The sequence below is a fragment of the Penicillium manginii genome, assembly GCF_028828005.1.
Source record: "Penicillium manginii strain IBT 31320 chromosome Unknown utg000007l:1.0-2284322.0:1.0-2285126.0, whole genome shotgun sequence".
Taxonomy (NCBI): domain Eukaryota; kingdom Fungi; phylum Ascomycota; class Eurotiomycetes; order Eurotiales; family Aspergillaceae; genus Penicillium; species Penicillium manginii.
In genome coordinates, this window is record NW_026643108.1 from 755,829 (window position 1) to 770,651 (window position 14,823).

At 50.3% G+C, this 14,823-nt stretch overlaps 5 protein-coding genes across 5 annotated transcripts; 3 read left to right on the forward strand and 2 right to left on the reverse strand.

Annotated features, from left to right (window-relative positions):
• Positions 1-491: 491 nt before the first annotated feature.
• N7533_010206 (autophagy-related protein 27) lies at positions 492-1,650 on the forward strand (the record flags this gene model as incomplete). The annotated part of the gene is made up of 3 exons (XM_057106856.1): positions 492-759; positions 843-1,383; positions 1,455-1,650. 3 exons carry the CDS (start codon positions 492-494, stop codon positions 1,648-1,650), a joined length of 1,005 nt encoding a protein of 334 aa, XP_056956073.1.
• A 960-nt stretch (positions 1,651-2,610) lies between these two features.
• On the reverse strand, positions 2,611-4,271 carry N7533_010207 (uncharacterized protein; the record flags this gene model as incomplete). Its single annotated transcript, XM_057106857.1, has 4 exons — positions 2,611-2,754; positions 2,812-3,651; positions 3,904-4,086; positions 4,209-4,271. 4 exons carry the CDS (start codon positions 4,269-4,271, stop codon positions 2,611-2,613), a joined length of 1,230 nt encoding a protein of 409 aa, XP_056956074.1.
• Positions 4,272-6,550: 2,279 nt separating this feature from the next.
• Positions 6,551-9,343, forward strand: N7533_010208 (ATP-dependent Clp protease ATP-binding subunit; the record flags this gene model as incomplete). Its single annotated transcript, XM_057106858.1, has 1 exon — positions 6,551-9,343. The coding sequence occupies one exon, from the start codon at positions 6,551-6,553 to the stop codon at positions 9,341-9,343; it is 2,793 nt and encodes a 930-aa protein (XP_056956075.1).
• A 396-nt stretch (positions 9,344-9,739) lies between these two features.
• On the reverse strand, positions 9,740-11,390 carry N7533_010209 (NAD(P)/FAD-dependent oxidoreductase; the record flags this gene model as incomplete). The annotated part of the gene is made up of 2 exons (XM_057106859.1): positions 9,740-10,554; positions 10,748-11,390. The coding sequence occupies 2 exons, from the start codon at positions 11,388-11,390 to the stop codon at positions 9,740-9,742; spliced, it is 1,458 nt and encodes a 485-aa protein (XP_056956076.1).
• A 2,267-nt stretch (positions 11,391-13,657) lies between these two features.
• N7533_010210 (uncharacterized protein) lies at positions 13,658-14,725 on the forward strand (the record flags this gene model as incomplete). The annotated part of the gene is made up of 1 exon (XM_057106860.1): positions 13,658-14,725. The coding sequence occupies one exon, from the start codon at positions 13,658-13,660 to the stop codon at positions 14,723-14,725; it is 1,068 nt and encodes a 355-aa protein (XP_056956077.1).
• Between the last annotated feature and the right edge of the window lie 98 nt (positions 14,726-14,823).

The following is a 14,823-nucleotide window of genomic DNA, read 5'->3' on the forward strand; positions in this document are numbered from 1 at the left end:
GATACCATCACCACAGATAGCTCTACATTTATTGTTAGTTTTGACTGGCTATTGCAATAGAATAAATGACAGGAGATAATTGAGGTCTCATCAATTTACACTCCTAAGAGTATAACAGTATAGTATAATCACTCTATGGTGGCTGACCTGAAGGTAGCTTAGGCAAGACAATCCGCCGGAGAAACAAAAGACCTCCGCACGCCGTCATCGCTTCGTCTCACTCCAACTCAGCCCCATCACCCAACTTGAAACTCCAGGATTGCCCCCAGAGCAGAGCTATCACATCCTTCTGCCTGCTCCTCCTGAGCCGCTCGAGCTTCTCGGCCCATCTTTACCTTCAGCCTCAGCTTCAGCTTCTGCGCCTCACACTTCCAATCCCCTTCCGCTCGTGCTCTTCCGTCGCCAATCCGAGCCACCTTCAGGATTCCCTCCGTGACTCCGACTTCCACTGCACACCACCTCCCCCCCAACATACACCCCAGCCTTCCATCATGCGAATACAATCCAGCAAAACACCCATCCTCCTATCCGCGCTAACCGCCAGCTTCGCGACCGCGCTCACCTTCGATTGCGCCCAAATCAAGGTCAACGATTACAAATACGATCTCAGCGCCTTGGGCGGCGTCCACGAAATCTACCACCTCAACAAGACCGAAGCCTACTCTACAAACACCACCTATGTCCTCGACATCTGCTCCCCGCTAGGCAAAGCCTCCAAACGCCCGAATGGAGCTGGCAGCTGCGAGTACTCTAAAAACAGTACGTCCCACCCACTCACACGAGCACAAGCACAGCTCTCTCTACCCATCAGACACCGACTGACTAATCCTTCCTTCGCCTAGTTTGCGGCTTCGAAGACCTACAACCAGCCGATGGCAACGGCGACCAGAAATTCGGGTTCCCGATCGCAGGACTCGATCCGATGGGCGGCGGTGCCAAAGATCCGCAGTTCACGCGACTGAGTGAGATCGAAGGTTCTGAGACCGAGGGTCTGCGTCTGAAGATCTCCGGTGGTTCCTGGAAGGGCGAGCATAATGATCAAAAGGCTAAGGATGCGGCTGCCGTGATTGATTTCCAGTGTGATCCGGACCGGTCTGGGTTAGAAGGTATTAGTACCAAGGAGGCCCAGCCGGAGGATGAGAAGAGTGAGAAGAGACGTCGGGCGGAGGGCGAGGGCGAAGGCGAGGGCAAGGACGAAGGCGAGGGTGATGGAGAGAACTCTTCCGACCAGAGTCTTCAGTACAAGAGCTTCTCTCCGAATGAGGATGGCGTTTATGTGCTCAAGCTTGAGTGGCGTACACGCTATGCTTGTGATGATTACCAGAGGGGTAAGGAGGCTAGCTCTAATGGCCATTGGGGATTCTTTACGTGGATGATTATCATGTGAGTGTTGAAGGGACAGATCCTCTCCCTGTGAGACCAAAGCAAGTACTAACCGCACGTTTCTCACCCAGCGTCTTCCTCTGCGTTGCGGCATACCTCATCTTCGGCTCCTGGCTCAACTACAACCGCTACGGCGCTCGAGGCTGGGATCTCCTCCCGCACGGCGATGCGATTCGCGACGTGCCATACCTCTTCAAGGACTGGGGCCGTCGGGTCGTTGATACCCTGCAAGGCTCCGGAACGAGAGGTGGGTACAGTGCGGTGTAGGAAGGACCACGGCATAGCTTTCTTCTGTACGATGAGAGAGGGAACTAGCGACCTTTGCACTGCAATTTTGTATGGCTTCGGCCAGGTTTATGTAGCTTATGCGGCTGATTGGGTTCATTCAAGTTTACCATGTGTACCACGGCAGGCGCTACTAGTAGATGTGAGTTATAGCAACAATGTGATTATACGGAGTACATGATTGGAAGTTAGCTACTACAATACTAGTAGCCAGTTGCCTTTATTTTTGCGTTTATCTGATAGCAGGGCGCCAAATGCTCAGGTGGGAGGTCATCGGACTGCTGTCGATATAAAGCTGGGAAAAGTACGAAAGAGCAAGCTCTCGAGACAGCAATGATCTAGCTATTGGCCCAGATGATACTCAGTGCTCCATCTAGTAGTACTGCAGTAGGGTTGGCATGTTTACGATGAGCCTCCACACCCCGGACATCTCGTCATCGCCTAGGGTCCAACCGCCAGCTGTCTCTGCATTAATGGAATTGATATGAATTACGTGAATCGGAGTATATGTTTTGAACATGTTACATTTCAGTGAAAAGGTCAGGTAATTAGTATCAATTCAGTCTGGCATACAAGACATACGAGACCGGGCGATCGGATTGAGATCCCCCGCAAAACAACGCACAAAAAAGCACGACATTGAATATAAGCCAAAGTTAAGTAAAGTCGGTGAAGCGATGCAACGATGAAACAGTAACAAATGGACCAATGGAAGCGAAAAGAGTACCTTCAGACGAGTGATCGGGGCGAGTGATCGCGTCATCGGGACTAAATCTTTCTCATGGGGAAATCGGGGAATGTAACAACGCATCATTAGAAGACCAGCATTCTTTCTCCTTTCTCTCTCCCCTCCTCTCGTCTTCTCCGTTCCTCTCTTCATCATTTCTCCCCTGATGGTATACCTTGTATACCTTGTGTATCAAGGGAACAAGGTCTAACCCGTTAGACCTTGACGGCGAACTGCTTCATATACAGATAATCCTCCATGTTGGCATCAACCGTCTGGCGGATCATGGCCGCCGCTTCAGGCCCATACTTCTTACACCACTCCTCATCGAACTGCTCCTCCGTCTTCCGAGCATGTTTCTGCAACACGTTAGCCCAATCCATCCCATTCCACCACCCCCAGAAACGGAAACTTACATGAGTTCTCGCAACCAGACTACTCGACTCAATAGCATCATTGTGAAAACCACGCCACTTCTCAAAAGCATCACAAGCAACCTTATAATCCTCGGGGGTATCCCAAATCAGCATCTCAGGCGTATAAGGCAACCCAACACTGTTGCAAAACGCCTCGATAGTCGCAGCCGGTGCATCGAGCATATCATCCGCATCAACGACACAGATCTCATCAATCGTCTGCTTAGCCTTCGACTCATCCTCAACGCTAAGATCAGACCTCGTCGCCACGCGTGGCCCGACAAGACCCTCCCGCCGAAGATAATCGAAGTGCCGCCGCAGCTCGTCGTACCCGGCTTCCAGCGGCGAGTAGTTATAGAACCCCGTCACTTTGTCCAGCGGCGGGATCGTGCAGCGGAAATACGAGGGCACGCTGAAGTGCGGGTCGCGGATTAGAAATGCCCAGTGGAAGCGCTCTTGCAGGGCTCGAGGCATGACGGTTGGGTTGCCGGTTTCTGCGGGCGTGTTGTACGGGTACGGTCGGACGTGGCCGTTGGTGTGGCCGTTGGTATGTCCGTTGGTGTGCCCGTTGACAGTGCCATTGGTGCCGTTTGTGACGCCGTTGGTGCTGCCGTTCACCGCGCCGTTGGTGTCGGGTGTGACACCGTTGGTCGCGGCGTGGCCGTTGGCGTGGGCGTGTCCGTTGACATCGCCGTTCACGCCGTTGGCTTGGACCTCGCCGTTGGTGCCGTTGGTGCCGACGCCGCGCTTGATACGGTGTAGGGACGGGGCTACGCTGGCGGGTAGGTCATTTGGTGGGAGGAGGTAGTGGTCGATGTCCTTGATGAAGACTCTCTTGCCCTGCAGAAGGTAAGTATTTCGTTGCGGCAGATTTCATTGACGTGTTACAGGTGCGAGACCCTGTTGCCAGGTTCTCGGCTCTGTGTTCTGTGCTCTGTGCTACAGATATATGCCGGTGAATGTGAATGTGAAGAGGGTCCCCGAATGGGATTGGGGGGGCTCAAAAAAAAATCTCATCCGTGAAGGATCGAGAGTCAAATGGCAAAGGCAAGAACGAGATTTGGGGAAAATTCAGGGAAGAAAGGATCGGACCTCGGATGCTTCTCGTTCAATTCTCTCCAACACGGTGAGATATGTTGACTCGCTGAAGCCGCTCTCCACGCGAGCTTGTTCGTCGTCTTCAAAACGGTCGGAGAGACGCTCTGGACCATAGTAGAAGGCGTCACCGAATGGCTCATGTATACACTGGATGGTGGAGCGTTGAGTCATGAAGACCTGTAGATCAGTCAGCACTGGACACATAGATGAGGTAGGTGGTGTAGATGCAGCCACTGGCAGTTGTGAATAGCTGCAAATCAACCAGAAACAAGAGTGAAATGGGAAAAATGCAAACATACTCGCTCAAAGGCCGTAGAGCAAGCACGAGGGTGCGTTGCCACGAAGATCGGTTTAGTAGACATGATGAGGGATCCAAAAAAAAGGATCAATATTCTGAGTATAGAGACTCTTTATAATATATTCTCAGCAATTCTGAATGAGAGCAGAGAAAATAGGAACTTGTAGCCTGAGTGAAAATCAGGGCGAAAGGCAAAGTGGAATAAACTCGTGGAGCAGACCGAGCAGCAAATGACCAGTCCGATGACAGGCAAAAGTCAGCTCTCTCTGGGCCTGGTTGCCCTGTACCGAGCACTCGGCAGTCAAAAAAAATATATAAATATAATGTAATACTCGATCGGCTGCAGAAAATAAAGCAGGCCGAGACAGCCGAGTCCCCGAGTGTAGCGTGCAGCAAAGCAGCAAATACAAAGTTGTGGTGATGGTTACAATATGGGGAACGATGGCGTGAGCAGAGGGTCAGGGTCGAGTTTTATAGCCAGGGCTCCAGCAGGTACGAAACTAGGTCATAGTTGGGAATTTCCACTCCTAATTTCCTTTCCTAATGGAAATAAATGGGTTCGGTGGTCAACTCAAACTCAGTCTGGATAAGCTCGGGCAATCCTACCGGGTTTTTCCCAAACGACCTCGGGTGGACACAGCCCTGTTGCCACAGATCGCTCCATCTCGTCCGTGGGAACTGGAACTGTGTTGGGTCGACTCTACGCCTATCCGATGCTCGCTCTATACATACTACAGTACTACACTACACAGTATGAACAAGAGAATAACGGTGCCCTCTCAAGCACCGGGATATGTACAAGATGAGGGGAAAGATTGAGATCTACATGATCTAGTATCTTTTATCCTCCTCCCACGATACCTACAGTAGTGTGTGGCAGGTTGTAGAATAATGCCGCACTTTGACAGTGACCATAAATACGGAGTATCTATACTGCACGAGAATATCATGGTCATTGTCGCAGGGGTCTGGTCCAGAACAAAGTTAAGGGCAAATCAACGACAAGACAATTCTCGCCCCTCTCTCCGCCGGCCCCGCCGCAGGAACCTTCCGCTTCTATTTTCTGCGCCATATCCGCGTCTCATACCTCTCGCAGTGGCCCCAGCGAGAGAGGAAGGGAAGAAGAAAAACCTTGGACTGGCTACTGCGCTGCCTGGTCGTGTCCAATCGCGGCCCCACTAAGTGGGTGGTGGGCGCTCGATTGAAGCGATCCTCCGTCCTGGATGCACCGAGGGATGGATCCCTCCTCCCGCGACGGTCTCCACGATGTCTGGGCCTTCGTGCCCATAGGGTGGATTCTTTTGGAGATTTTTGGCCATCCGGTAAAATCCCGTCTGTGAGTTGAGGGGTGGAGTATGTAGGACCGAGGACGGAGGAGACTGCTGCGGGCATTGTCAAGTCCTTTTGTCTTGTCGGAGTTCAAGTTCAAGTTCTCTTTTGTTTTTCTATCAGGACTTCATACTCAACCCAGTAGTCGAACGAGGTCTGATCCCGTTTATTCGTTTAATCGTATTTTTGCATGTTGACCGGTCGTATTGACGTCATGTTCATGTTTTTCGCCGCTTATCGTGGATATCGAGATATATTCAAGATGCCCGGGGCGTATGTACACACCAGGCCAAGTAGATCGAATAAGTTCAGCCACCACCTTGAGGCAGGATAGAGTGATTACTTACCATCGGGTTAGCTAGGGTTTCCATGGAAGGCTGGGCTTGAGTCCATCGACCCGATCGTAAAAAGAGGGGTTGGTTGTTCCGCTCCTAGGCTGGCGTCAGCGGCACCGCGTCATGATCAAATCAAGAGTTGCCATTTCATTTTCCGGATCCGACCTCGTCAAGTGGACTCAACGGCCTCCACATGGGGATATAGGAAGGAAACTTTTGGCTGTCATCCCGCCAATGGAAGGGATCGCAGGTATGGACTCCCTAAACTGAATGAGAGGGGAATCTTCTTCCATCAAAGCATAGCAATTGTCTTCTTTGGGAGGATCATGTGACCTGATGGAAGTGGGATGATGTGGCTGTTCTGTGTAGGAAATGTGGCTGACTCAATACCCAGGTGTGGCTGAAGATAGTTATATCACGTGATGGCAGATCATTCGCGAAATCAGGTGATGCTTCGAGAAGGCGGTGGAAGTACCTCGTGGCTAGTGGTGTCGTCACTAGAACGTCTGGTTGCATCGATAGTTTAGCAGCCCAAGAGTATATCTAGTGGGCTGATCACCTTCACGTTTCACCACTTAACTTGATTCCAGTCGCACACACAAAGCATACAAATACACATACACTACAACAACACACTTAAACAACTCCCCACTGATTTTCCACCACTACTCCGTTCAACATGAACGGCGCTCAATTCACAGATCGGGCAAACAAGGCCTTGCTGGATGCCAGCGGCTTGGCTGAACAATATGCCCACTCGCAAATCCTACCCCTCCACCTGGCTGTCACTCTTCTCAACCCAACTCCAGATGAATCCGAAGATCAACAGCCCGTGGGCCACTCCTCCCACGAATCCTCCTCTACCCCGCTATTCCGCCAGGTCATCGAACGTGCTCATGGTGACCCTCAGGTACTCGATCGGTCACTAATGAAGCTGTTGGTTCGTCTGCCGAGTCAAGACCCGCCCCCAGAGACTGTTGCCGTCTCTCCACAACTTGCAAAGGTCCTCCGATCCGCTGCCGACCTGTCAAAGACACAGAAGGACAGCTTTGTCGCGGTCGATCACTTGATTCAAACGGTTGTCCAGGATTCTCAGGTCGAACGTGCCTTGCGCGACGCCAGTGTCCCCAACCTTAAATTGATCGATACTGCCGTGCAGCAAATCCGTGGATCCCGGCGCGTCGACTCCAAGACCGCCGATTCCGAAAGCGAAAATGAGAATCTCAAAAAATTCACAATTGACATGACTGCTCTCGCTCGCGAGGGTAAGATCGATCCTGTCATTGGTCGCGAGGAAGAGATCCGCCGTGTTATTCGAATCCTGAGTCGTCGAACAAAGAACAACCCTGTCCTGATTGGTGAACCCGGTGTTGGTAAGACAACCATTGTAGAGGGTCTGGCCCGCCGAATCGTCAATGCCGATATCCCTGCCAATTTGGCCCAATGCAGGCTCCTGTCTCTCGACGTCGGCTCTCTAGTTGCCGGCAGCAAATATCGCGGCGAGTTCGAGGAGCGAATGAAGGGTGTCCTCAAAGAAATCGAGGACTCCAAAGAAACTATCGTTCTCTTTGTCGATGAGATCCACCTTTTGATGGGCGCTGGATCGAGCGGCGAAGGCGGCATGGATGCGGCCAATCTGCTGAAGCCGATGCTGGCTAGAGGCCAGCTGCATTGTATCGGTGCGACCACTCTGACCGAGTACCGCAAGTACATTGAGAAAGACCAGGCTTTCGAGCGCCGGTTCCAACAGGTTCTTGTCAAGGAGCCGTCGGTGTCTGAAACCATTTCCATTCTCCGTGGTCTCAAAGAGAAATACGAAGTCCACCACGGTGTCAACATTATGGATGGTGCCATTGTTGCTGCGGCTACCCTGGCTGCTCGCTATCTCACAGCCCGCCGTCTCCCCGACTCGGCAGTTGACCTCATCGATGAGGCTGCCGCTGCGGTTCGAGTCACCCGTGAGTCTGAGCCCGAGGCACTCGATACTCTGGATCGAAAGCTCCGCCAACTCCAGATTGAGATCCATGCCTTGGAGCGTGAGACGGATGAAGCTTCCAAAGCTCGGCTCGAAATTGCCAAGCAAGAGGCTGCAAACGTCACCGAGGAACTGCGACCTATGCGCGAGAAGTACGAAAGCGAAAAGAAGCGTAGTAAGGAAGTGCAAGATGCCAAGATTAAGCTCGACTCCCTGAAAGTCAAGCGCGACGAGGCTGAGCGCTCCGGCGATACTCAAACAGCTGCCGATCTCGAATACTATGCTATTCCTGAGACCAAGAACCTCATCGAGCGTCTTGAGGCTGATCGAGCCCGAGCTGATGCGGAGCGACATGCTACCGCTGGTGAGGGTGGTGAGGCTCTACTCGCTGATGCAGTTGGACCCGACCAGATCAACGAGATCGTCGGTCGCTGGACTGGTATCCCTGTCACGCGACTCCGCACCACCGAGAAGGACAAGCTGCTGAACATGGAGAAGAAGTTGAGTAAGCTTGTGATCGGTCAGAAGGAGGCAGTCGTCTCTGTTTCGAACGCCATCCGACTGCAACGCTCCGGCCTGAGCAATCCGAACGCCCCTCCCAGTTTCCTCTTCTGTGGTCCTTCGGGTACGGGTAAGACTTTACTCACCAAGGCCTTGGCTGAATTCCTCTTCGACGACCCCAAGGCCATGATCCGATTCGATATGTCAGAATACCAGGAGCGCCACTCACTCAGCCGAATGATCGGTGCTCCTCCTGGCTACGTTGGCCACGATGCCGGTGGCCAGCTGACCGAAAGTCTTCGTCGACGCCCCTTCTCCATTCTCCTCTTCGATGAGGTTGAGAAGGCAGCCAAGGAAGTTCTCACCGTCCTCCTACAACTCATGGATGACGGACGTATCACTGACGGCCAAGGCCGCATTGTCGATGCCAAGAACTGCATCGTCGTCATGACCTCCAACTTGGGCGCAGAATTTCTTGCCCGCCCAACGACCAAGGATGGCCAAATTGACCCGCAAACTCGCGAGATGGTCATGGGTGCACTTCGCAACTACTTCCTGCCGGAATTCCTCAACCGTATTTCCAGCACCGTTATCTTCAACCGTCTCACCCGGAAGGAGATCCGCAAGATCGTCGACCTTCGTCTCAACGAGGTCCAGAAACGCCTTGAGCACAACGGCCGTAATGTCGAAATTTGCTGCAGCGAGGAAGTCAAGGATTACCTTGGCGATGCGGGTTACTCGCCAGCTTATGGTGCCCGACCCTTGCAGCGACTCATCGAGCGCGAAGTCCTCAATCGCCTCGCTGTCCTCATTCTCCGTGGCAGTATCCGGGATGGCGAGCAGGCTCGTGTTGTTCTTCGCGATGGTCACCTCGACGTCCTGCCTAACCACCATACTCCCACTGACAGCGACGGAGATGAATCCATGAGTGACTCTGACTCCTCCATCGCTGATATGGAGGATGAAACTGGCAGCATGGATCTCTACGATGAGTAAAGATCAGATCGAGTGTTTGATTCGGTCTCGACCTTTTACCAGTTAAAGCACATTGTGCAAAGCGAAAAGTTTATCTACATTTATCACGATTATCACGAAATGAAGTTGCTCTTATGTTTCATACTATTTTGGCATGGTGTTGCCACTGAATTATGTTCGCACTGTGCATTTGTTCCTATAGTTTCCAGCTATTTCCCCATGTTTGCTCTTCCCTTTAATATCTTTCTCTTCTGGGGAGGCTGGCTGCTTTTGAGTCTTATTAGACGCTGCTAATATATTGATTCTCTAAACTTTTCCCCCACATTTATCGTAGACAAATTCACCTCCGTAGCAAAAATAGCAACAAATCTATTTCCGAATTGTGTGATATTTCCTAAATCAACATCTACTAGTACGCTACAGAAGCGTTGCTAGGTCTGTTATACTCAACTTGTCGACCCTTCGTTTGGAACAAACGAACTCTGCAGGTAACCAATCCTTAACTTTTCCTCCGGGTATCCCTGAACATTCCACAAATGCATCATCCTCGTCCCCTAGAATCATCAAACCCACAGCAACACCTGATAACCACGCCATAACCATCCCTTCCCCTTGAAATCCTGCCGAGATCCACTCGGCTGCCTCCTTTTTGTCACCTTCTCGCGACAGAGTCTCTAGTTTCCGTTGAGTAAGACTATGCTCCAGCTTGCCAACATAAGGTAGAAGATCTGGCGTAAATCCCATACAGCCAGTCCATGCTTGCTTCGGCCGGGGAGCTTCATCGACACCCCAGCTATTGGTACCGAACATAGTAGGCATGATGCCATACAGATACGCAAGAATACGATAACTGATTTGGTCGTCTCTCCAGATACCAAACTCCTCCATTCCCTTTTCCTCTGACTGAACCACCCCACCCCCAACCATAAGCTCGCCTTCACCGGGTCGTTGGCTGATATAGTCGAAACCGCGCTTGTGATGAATACACCATGATCGTGAACCTTCAAGTGTTGAAAAATAAGCTCCAGGGCTTTGAGCAGTCATGTGTCCCCGTATCGGGAAAAGTTTCCCTTTTATTCCCGGGATGAGATTCGCGGCGAATCCATCCGTGGCATGTACAACATGTGTTGCACGGATGTCTCCCCTTGGTGTGGTGACCACAAATGGCCGGTCAGTGTCTTTATATTCGATTTGTATATCGGTAGCGGGGGGTCCTAGTCTCGATACATAATCTTGAAGGGAATGACGCGAGAAGGGATGAATAAAGGGCAGTGACGAAACGGTATGGCGAAAGCGCCGCAGCCCGATAGGATATAATTCCAAAGCAGTGTTGGGGATCAACATTATATTTCTAAAGGCTCTTAGTATGCGACTAAGAGAGGAAGGCGGGTCCATGGGGAATACTTACTTCACAACCACTCGAACCATCATGGACGAGAATGTCTTCAGCTGTGTCGGGGACATCTTCCCTTGATTGTTGTACCATCTTCTTTGCCTCGTTCCATACCTTCGCATCGGTGAAGACGTCTACCGTCTCCACTTCCCTTGCCTCTGCGGAATCCAATCCCATCTGCTGTACCATATCAAGTAGGAGTGGCATATGTCGTCTCTGAAATTGTAAAATTTTCTTCGCGCTATCGATTCCGTATCTTGATTTGAGAGAGGAATATTCCAAATACGCGGCGCATTTGATATGCCCTCCATTTCTTCCGGTAGCACCGCTGCAAGTCTCCCTTGCTTCGATCATGACTATCTTCAAGGGCTGCTTATCTCTCTGGTCGTTCCGGACACCATTTAGAACCGAGTATGCCACGCTGGCACCGGATATGCCTGACCCAATAATTACAATGTCGGCGGTATCTGGGAGAGTCTCAGATTGCATGTTGACCAGCTCCGGGAATATCGGGTCGTTTTGCCAGAATGAGGAGGTGGGGTTCGAGACCGGCAATGTTGGGGTCCAGACTCGAGAAACCAGATCGTCGAAACATCGTTTTGTGGTGGATATCTCGGATAGGAGTTCTCGGAGCTTAATGGCCTCGTCGTATACTTTTGAATAGATTTGGCCCATGGTGCGATGGATGTTGGAGGAGTGAGGAAGGTAAATAGATGTCCCAAGATTCGGAGGAGAAGTTAAAAGACGATCTCGGGAGCGGTGGGTCAACGGTCCAGGAAAGAATCAATCATCCTTCCACTGGCAGTGTCGTACGGTGTACTTTCTGGTGTTCTGCCATCGGAATATCTTCAAGTTGTATTTGGTATAGTATAAATTCATTCACTTCAAGTATACAGAGCTTTTCTGTTTTTGTGTTCGTCGTGAGTCGTCCACCTGGGCAGACCTATAGCTAACTAGTATTATCTGCATGCAACAGTCAGTTGCTGGTATTAAATACAACGATCGGGTGAAATACTAGTAGTGGTAATGCTAACTATATCCCAAGGTTCAAGGTTGACACCCGTAAAACATTTCCCCCAGAATTTCCGAGCAAACTTGACATTTCAGGAGTGCTACCTAGGTACTACCCCGTCGATCGAGATAGGATAGGTAGAGAGTCTCGCCAGAGGAGAAGCAGTAGTCATACCATGAATGACCGTCTTCCGGCAACTATATCCGCTCATAGTTGATGAAAGAACACCCAATGCCCAACCCTTCAACCCCCTTGCAAGGGTTTCATTCGCAGCCTCTCGCCCTAACAGCTGGGTCAGAGTGATTGACTATCTTGATTGGAGCCACATGTATCTTCTAACGCAATGTCAATGTTTTATCGAACAAATTCAAGCGGTGAGCGGCTCTTCAATATTTTTATGTGCCAGTTGCCCAAGTCTTGGGTAATTAGCGCGAACAACTGGCCGACTTTCCATAATAGCATCCTCGATAGGTTGACCCTGCCCAGCGCGTCGCTAACCATGCTGCATAGTGAAAAATCTGATCATTTTCAGGCAGTCACATCTGGCATGTACTGACGCAGCTATGCACAGCTAAGCACCTGATCAATATCATCTATTGGCTACATCATGTCCACTAAACAGGTTTGTTCGATTTCTCAGACTCGGGTGCCCAGCTTAAGTAGGGCAGAGCACGGGAACAAGCTAGAATATTGAACATGAGCCGCCTGGCCCTTTCCCTTGGTCCTATCAAAGCACACCGAGCCCATGGTCATATGCAAAGCGTGGCAATCTATTGGATGCAAAGTTATTTCCAGGATGGTGTCGCGTGGCGCGGTGCAGTAAGCTCGGGCCGTCGCGAATAAGAGGATTATCCATTGCTGAACGAATGCGGTCATGGTTGACAAGCAGGGCTATCTTCCCCGCTTCTTGGAAATTGCGTCTTTTTCTAGGGGACCATGTAGTCCTCATGGCATTACTCCGTCTTTACCTACTTCTATAGATTGAAGTCGCATTCGTACTTTGATATGCATATAAAAATTAGAGTACTGAACATCAACAGATCCATCACATCTCAAAGGTCCCATGGATCCACAGTTCATCGAATCTCCTGAACCGTTTGATCGTTCACACCACAACCTTGGGTACTGACAAGGGTATTCCGGCTGTTGGTGCGGGCATCGGTTCATGTAGCGTAATCGGCAAATCAGAGATGCTCACACTCTCGAGAATCAGCGCTAGTGATGCAGTCCCGACCTTTTAATTCACGCATGAGCCCACTGGGAGATCGAGGCTGCAAGCCTTGGGCCCCAAAGCATGTCATTGTCCACGGCTCACCTGCATTGCCGTCACCCGGGCAAACATACGAACCTCTTGATAGCGAATAGCCACCCATCTTCCTTCACCGATTCATCTGATAACCCTTGCTCTCCTTCACACCATCATGAAAATCTTCAAATCAACCCCTGCCCTTGACAACCTCAGAGTCATACCGACTTTCTTTTTTCCCATGATGATGACTTGGAACATTTTGCTTTCCAGAAATCGGGCTTTGTATTCACCATGAAAGAAATCTATAAATACGATAGTCCTCAGATTCCAGAAAAACAAAAATTTCTGTGAACATAACTACTCTCCTTGCAGGTCTCTGACACTAGGCCCACGCAGATCCAAGTCTTTCATTCAATCCAATCAAAAATTTGAACCTCTTCCTGCTAGTGAGTGTCCTTCTCTAGAATGAGTCTCGACATCGTGATGGATAACACACTGAGACCTATTTTAAGTCTCCATCCTTCCGACAATCCCAATCTCGACATGCCGTCATCCGAAATCAAGCGAGGTCCACCAGAAAGCGTTTGCCGTCAGCTTCTGCTCAATTCTGACATACCAAATTTTACCCAGGGCCCTATAGGAGGGGCTGATCAGTACCCCAACTCTGTCGATCTTGAAGTCATGATATATCACGTGGAGGATCACCCTAAGATCAAAAGAATCTTGGGAAGGGCATTCATCGTAGAAGAACTGAACTCTACCACGTGCTTTATCGAAAGTCTGAAGGAGCGGCCAAATGGAAGAAGGCCCCCAAGTGCTACTATAAAATATCGCCTCAAACAAAATGCATTCTATGAGACCGATTCAAAGATCGCAGCCAAAATCAACATTGAAGTGAAAAACTTTGTGGACGTTGTATGGGACAATGCGGAGCCCGTGGGAAAACCACGTAATTCAGATCACGAAGGCTCATTCCGACGTCTTGATTCGGTTTTGAAAAGCCTTGCTTTGGATTCATATAAGCTGCGAGAACAAGAGTCCTGCAAAGAAGCCAAGAGAAATCGGGTTTTCAGGAGCCCCAACGATGCTGCTTGGTATTTCGAGAAATCACTACGGATCTGGAACCTCGACTACAACCACACCCGGCCATCAGCGGAACTCTTGATAAGCTTTTTTCAATCAAACAACATTAATAGTCAAGCTGCGGTGAAAGACTGCGTTTCTGATTTCTTCAAAGACGCTGGTCGCGACGAAAATTACTCAGCGGTTGCGCAATGTTATGAGGGCATCGACTTTGATCATGGCTTTTATCTCGTCGACTGCGCGATATTCGGGAGGAAGAGTGCGATTGTTCACTGCTCTACCAATGAATCGATCACGCCTAACGAGAAGCTTCGAGCAATAATGAGCGCTTTTCTATGGATGAGAATTCTTTATCCACGGCGGGAATGGCAAAGCAGGCTTCTCAAATTTCCATTTGAAGACAATCTTGAGGAACATCTTCACGGGTTAGTGGATATTAAGCAGCAGGAGGCATTGAGGGATGATTGCGAGTTGGCCGACGAAGATCAGACCCATATTGATTGGCTGTGGAGCTGGTTGAGTCAACATGATCAACGACCAATCAAATTGGCCTTTTTGATGGCGAAAAATCGCATGGCAAGAGACGTGCTTAATGAGATGGAGGTGGTTCATCGTTTTATTGAAGAAATCACGGACTACGCTCAGTTGGCTCGCCGATCATATTGAACAAGGATAGACGGAAGTTGTGTGAGGAAGCGAGTCGGGACCTAAAAGTTTTGTCATTGTTTTTCTTTCCCCTGTTTTCGCTAGGTTGGGGGCCAAAT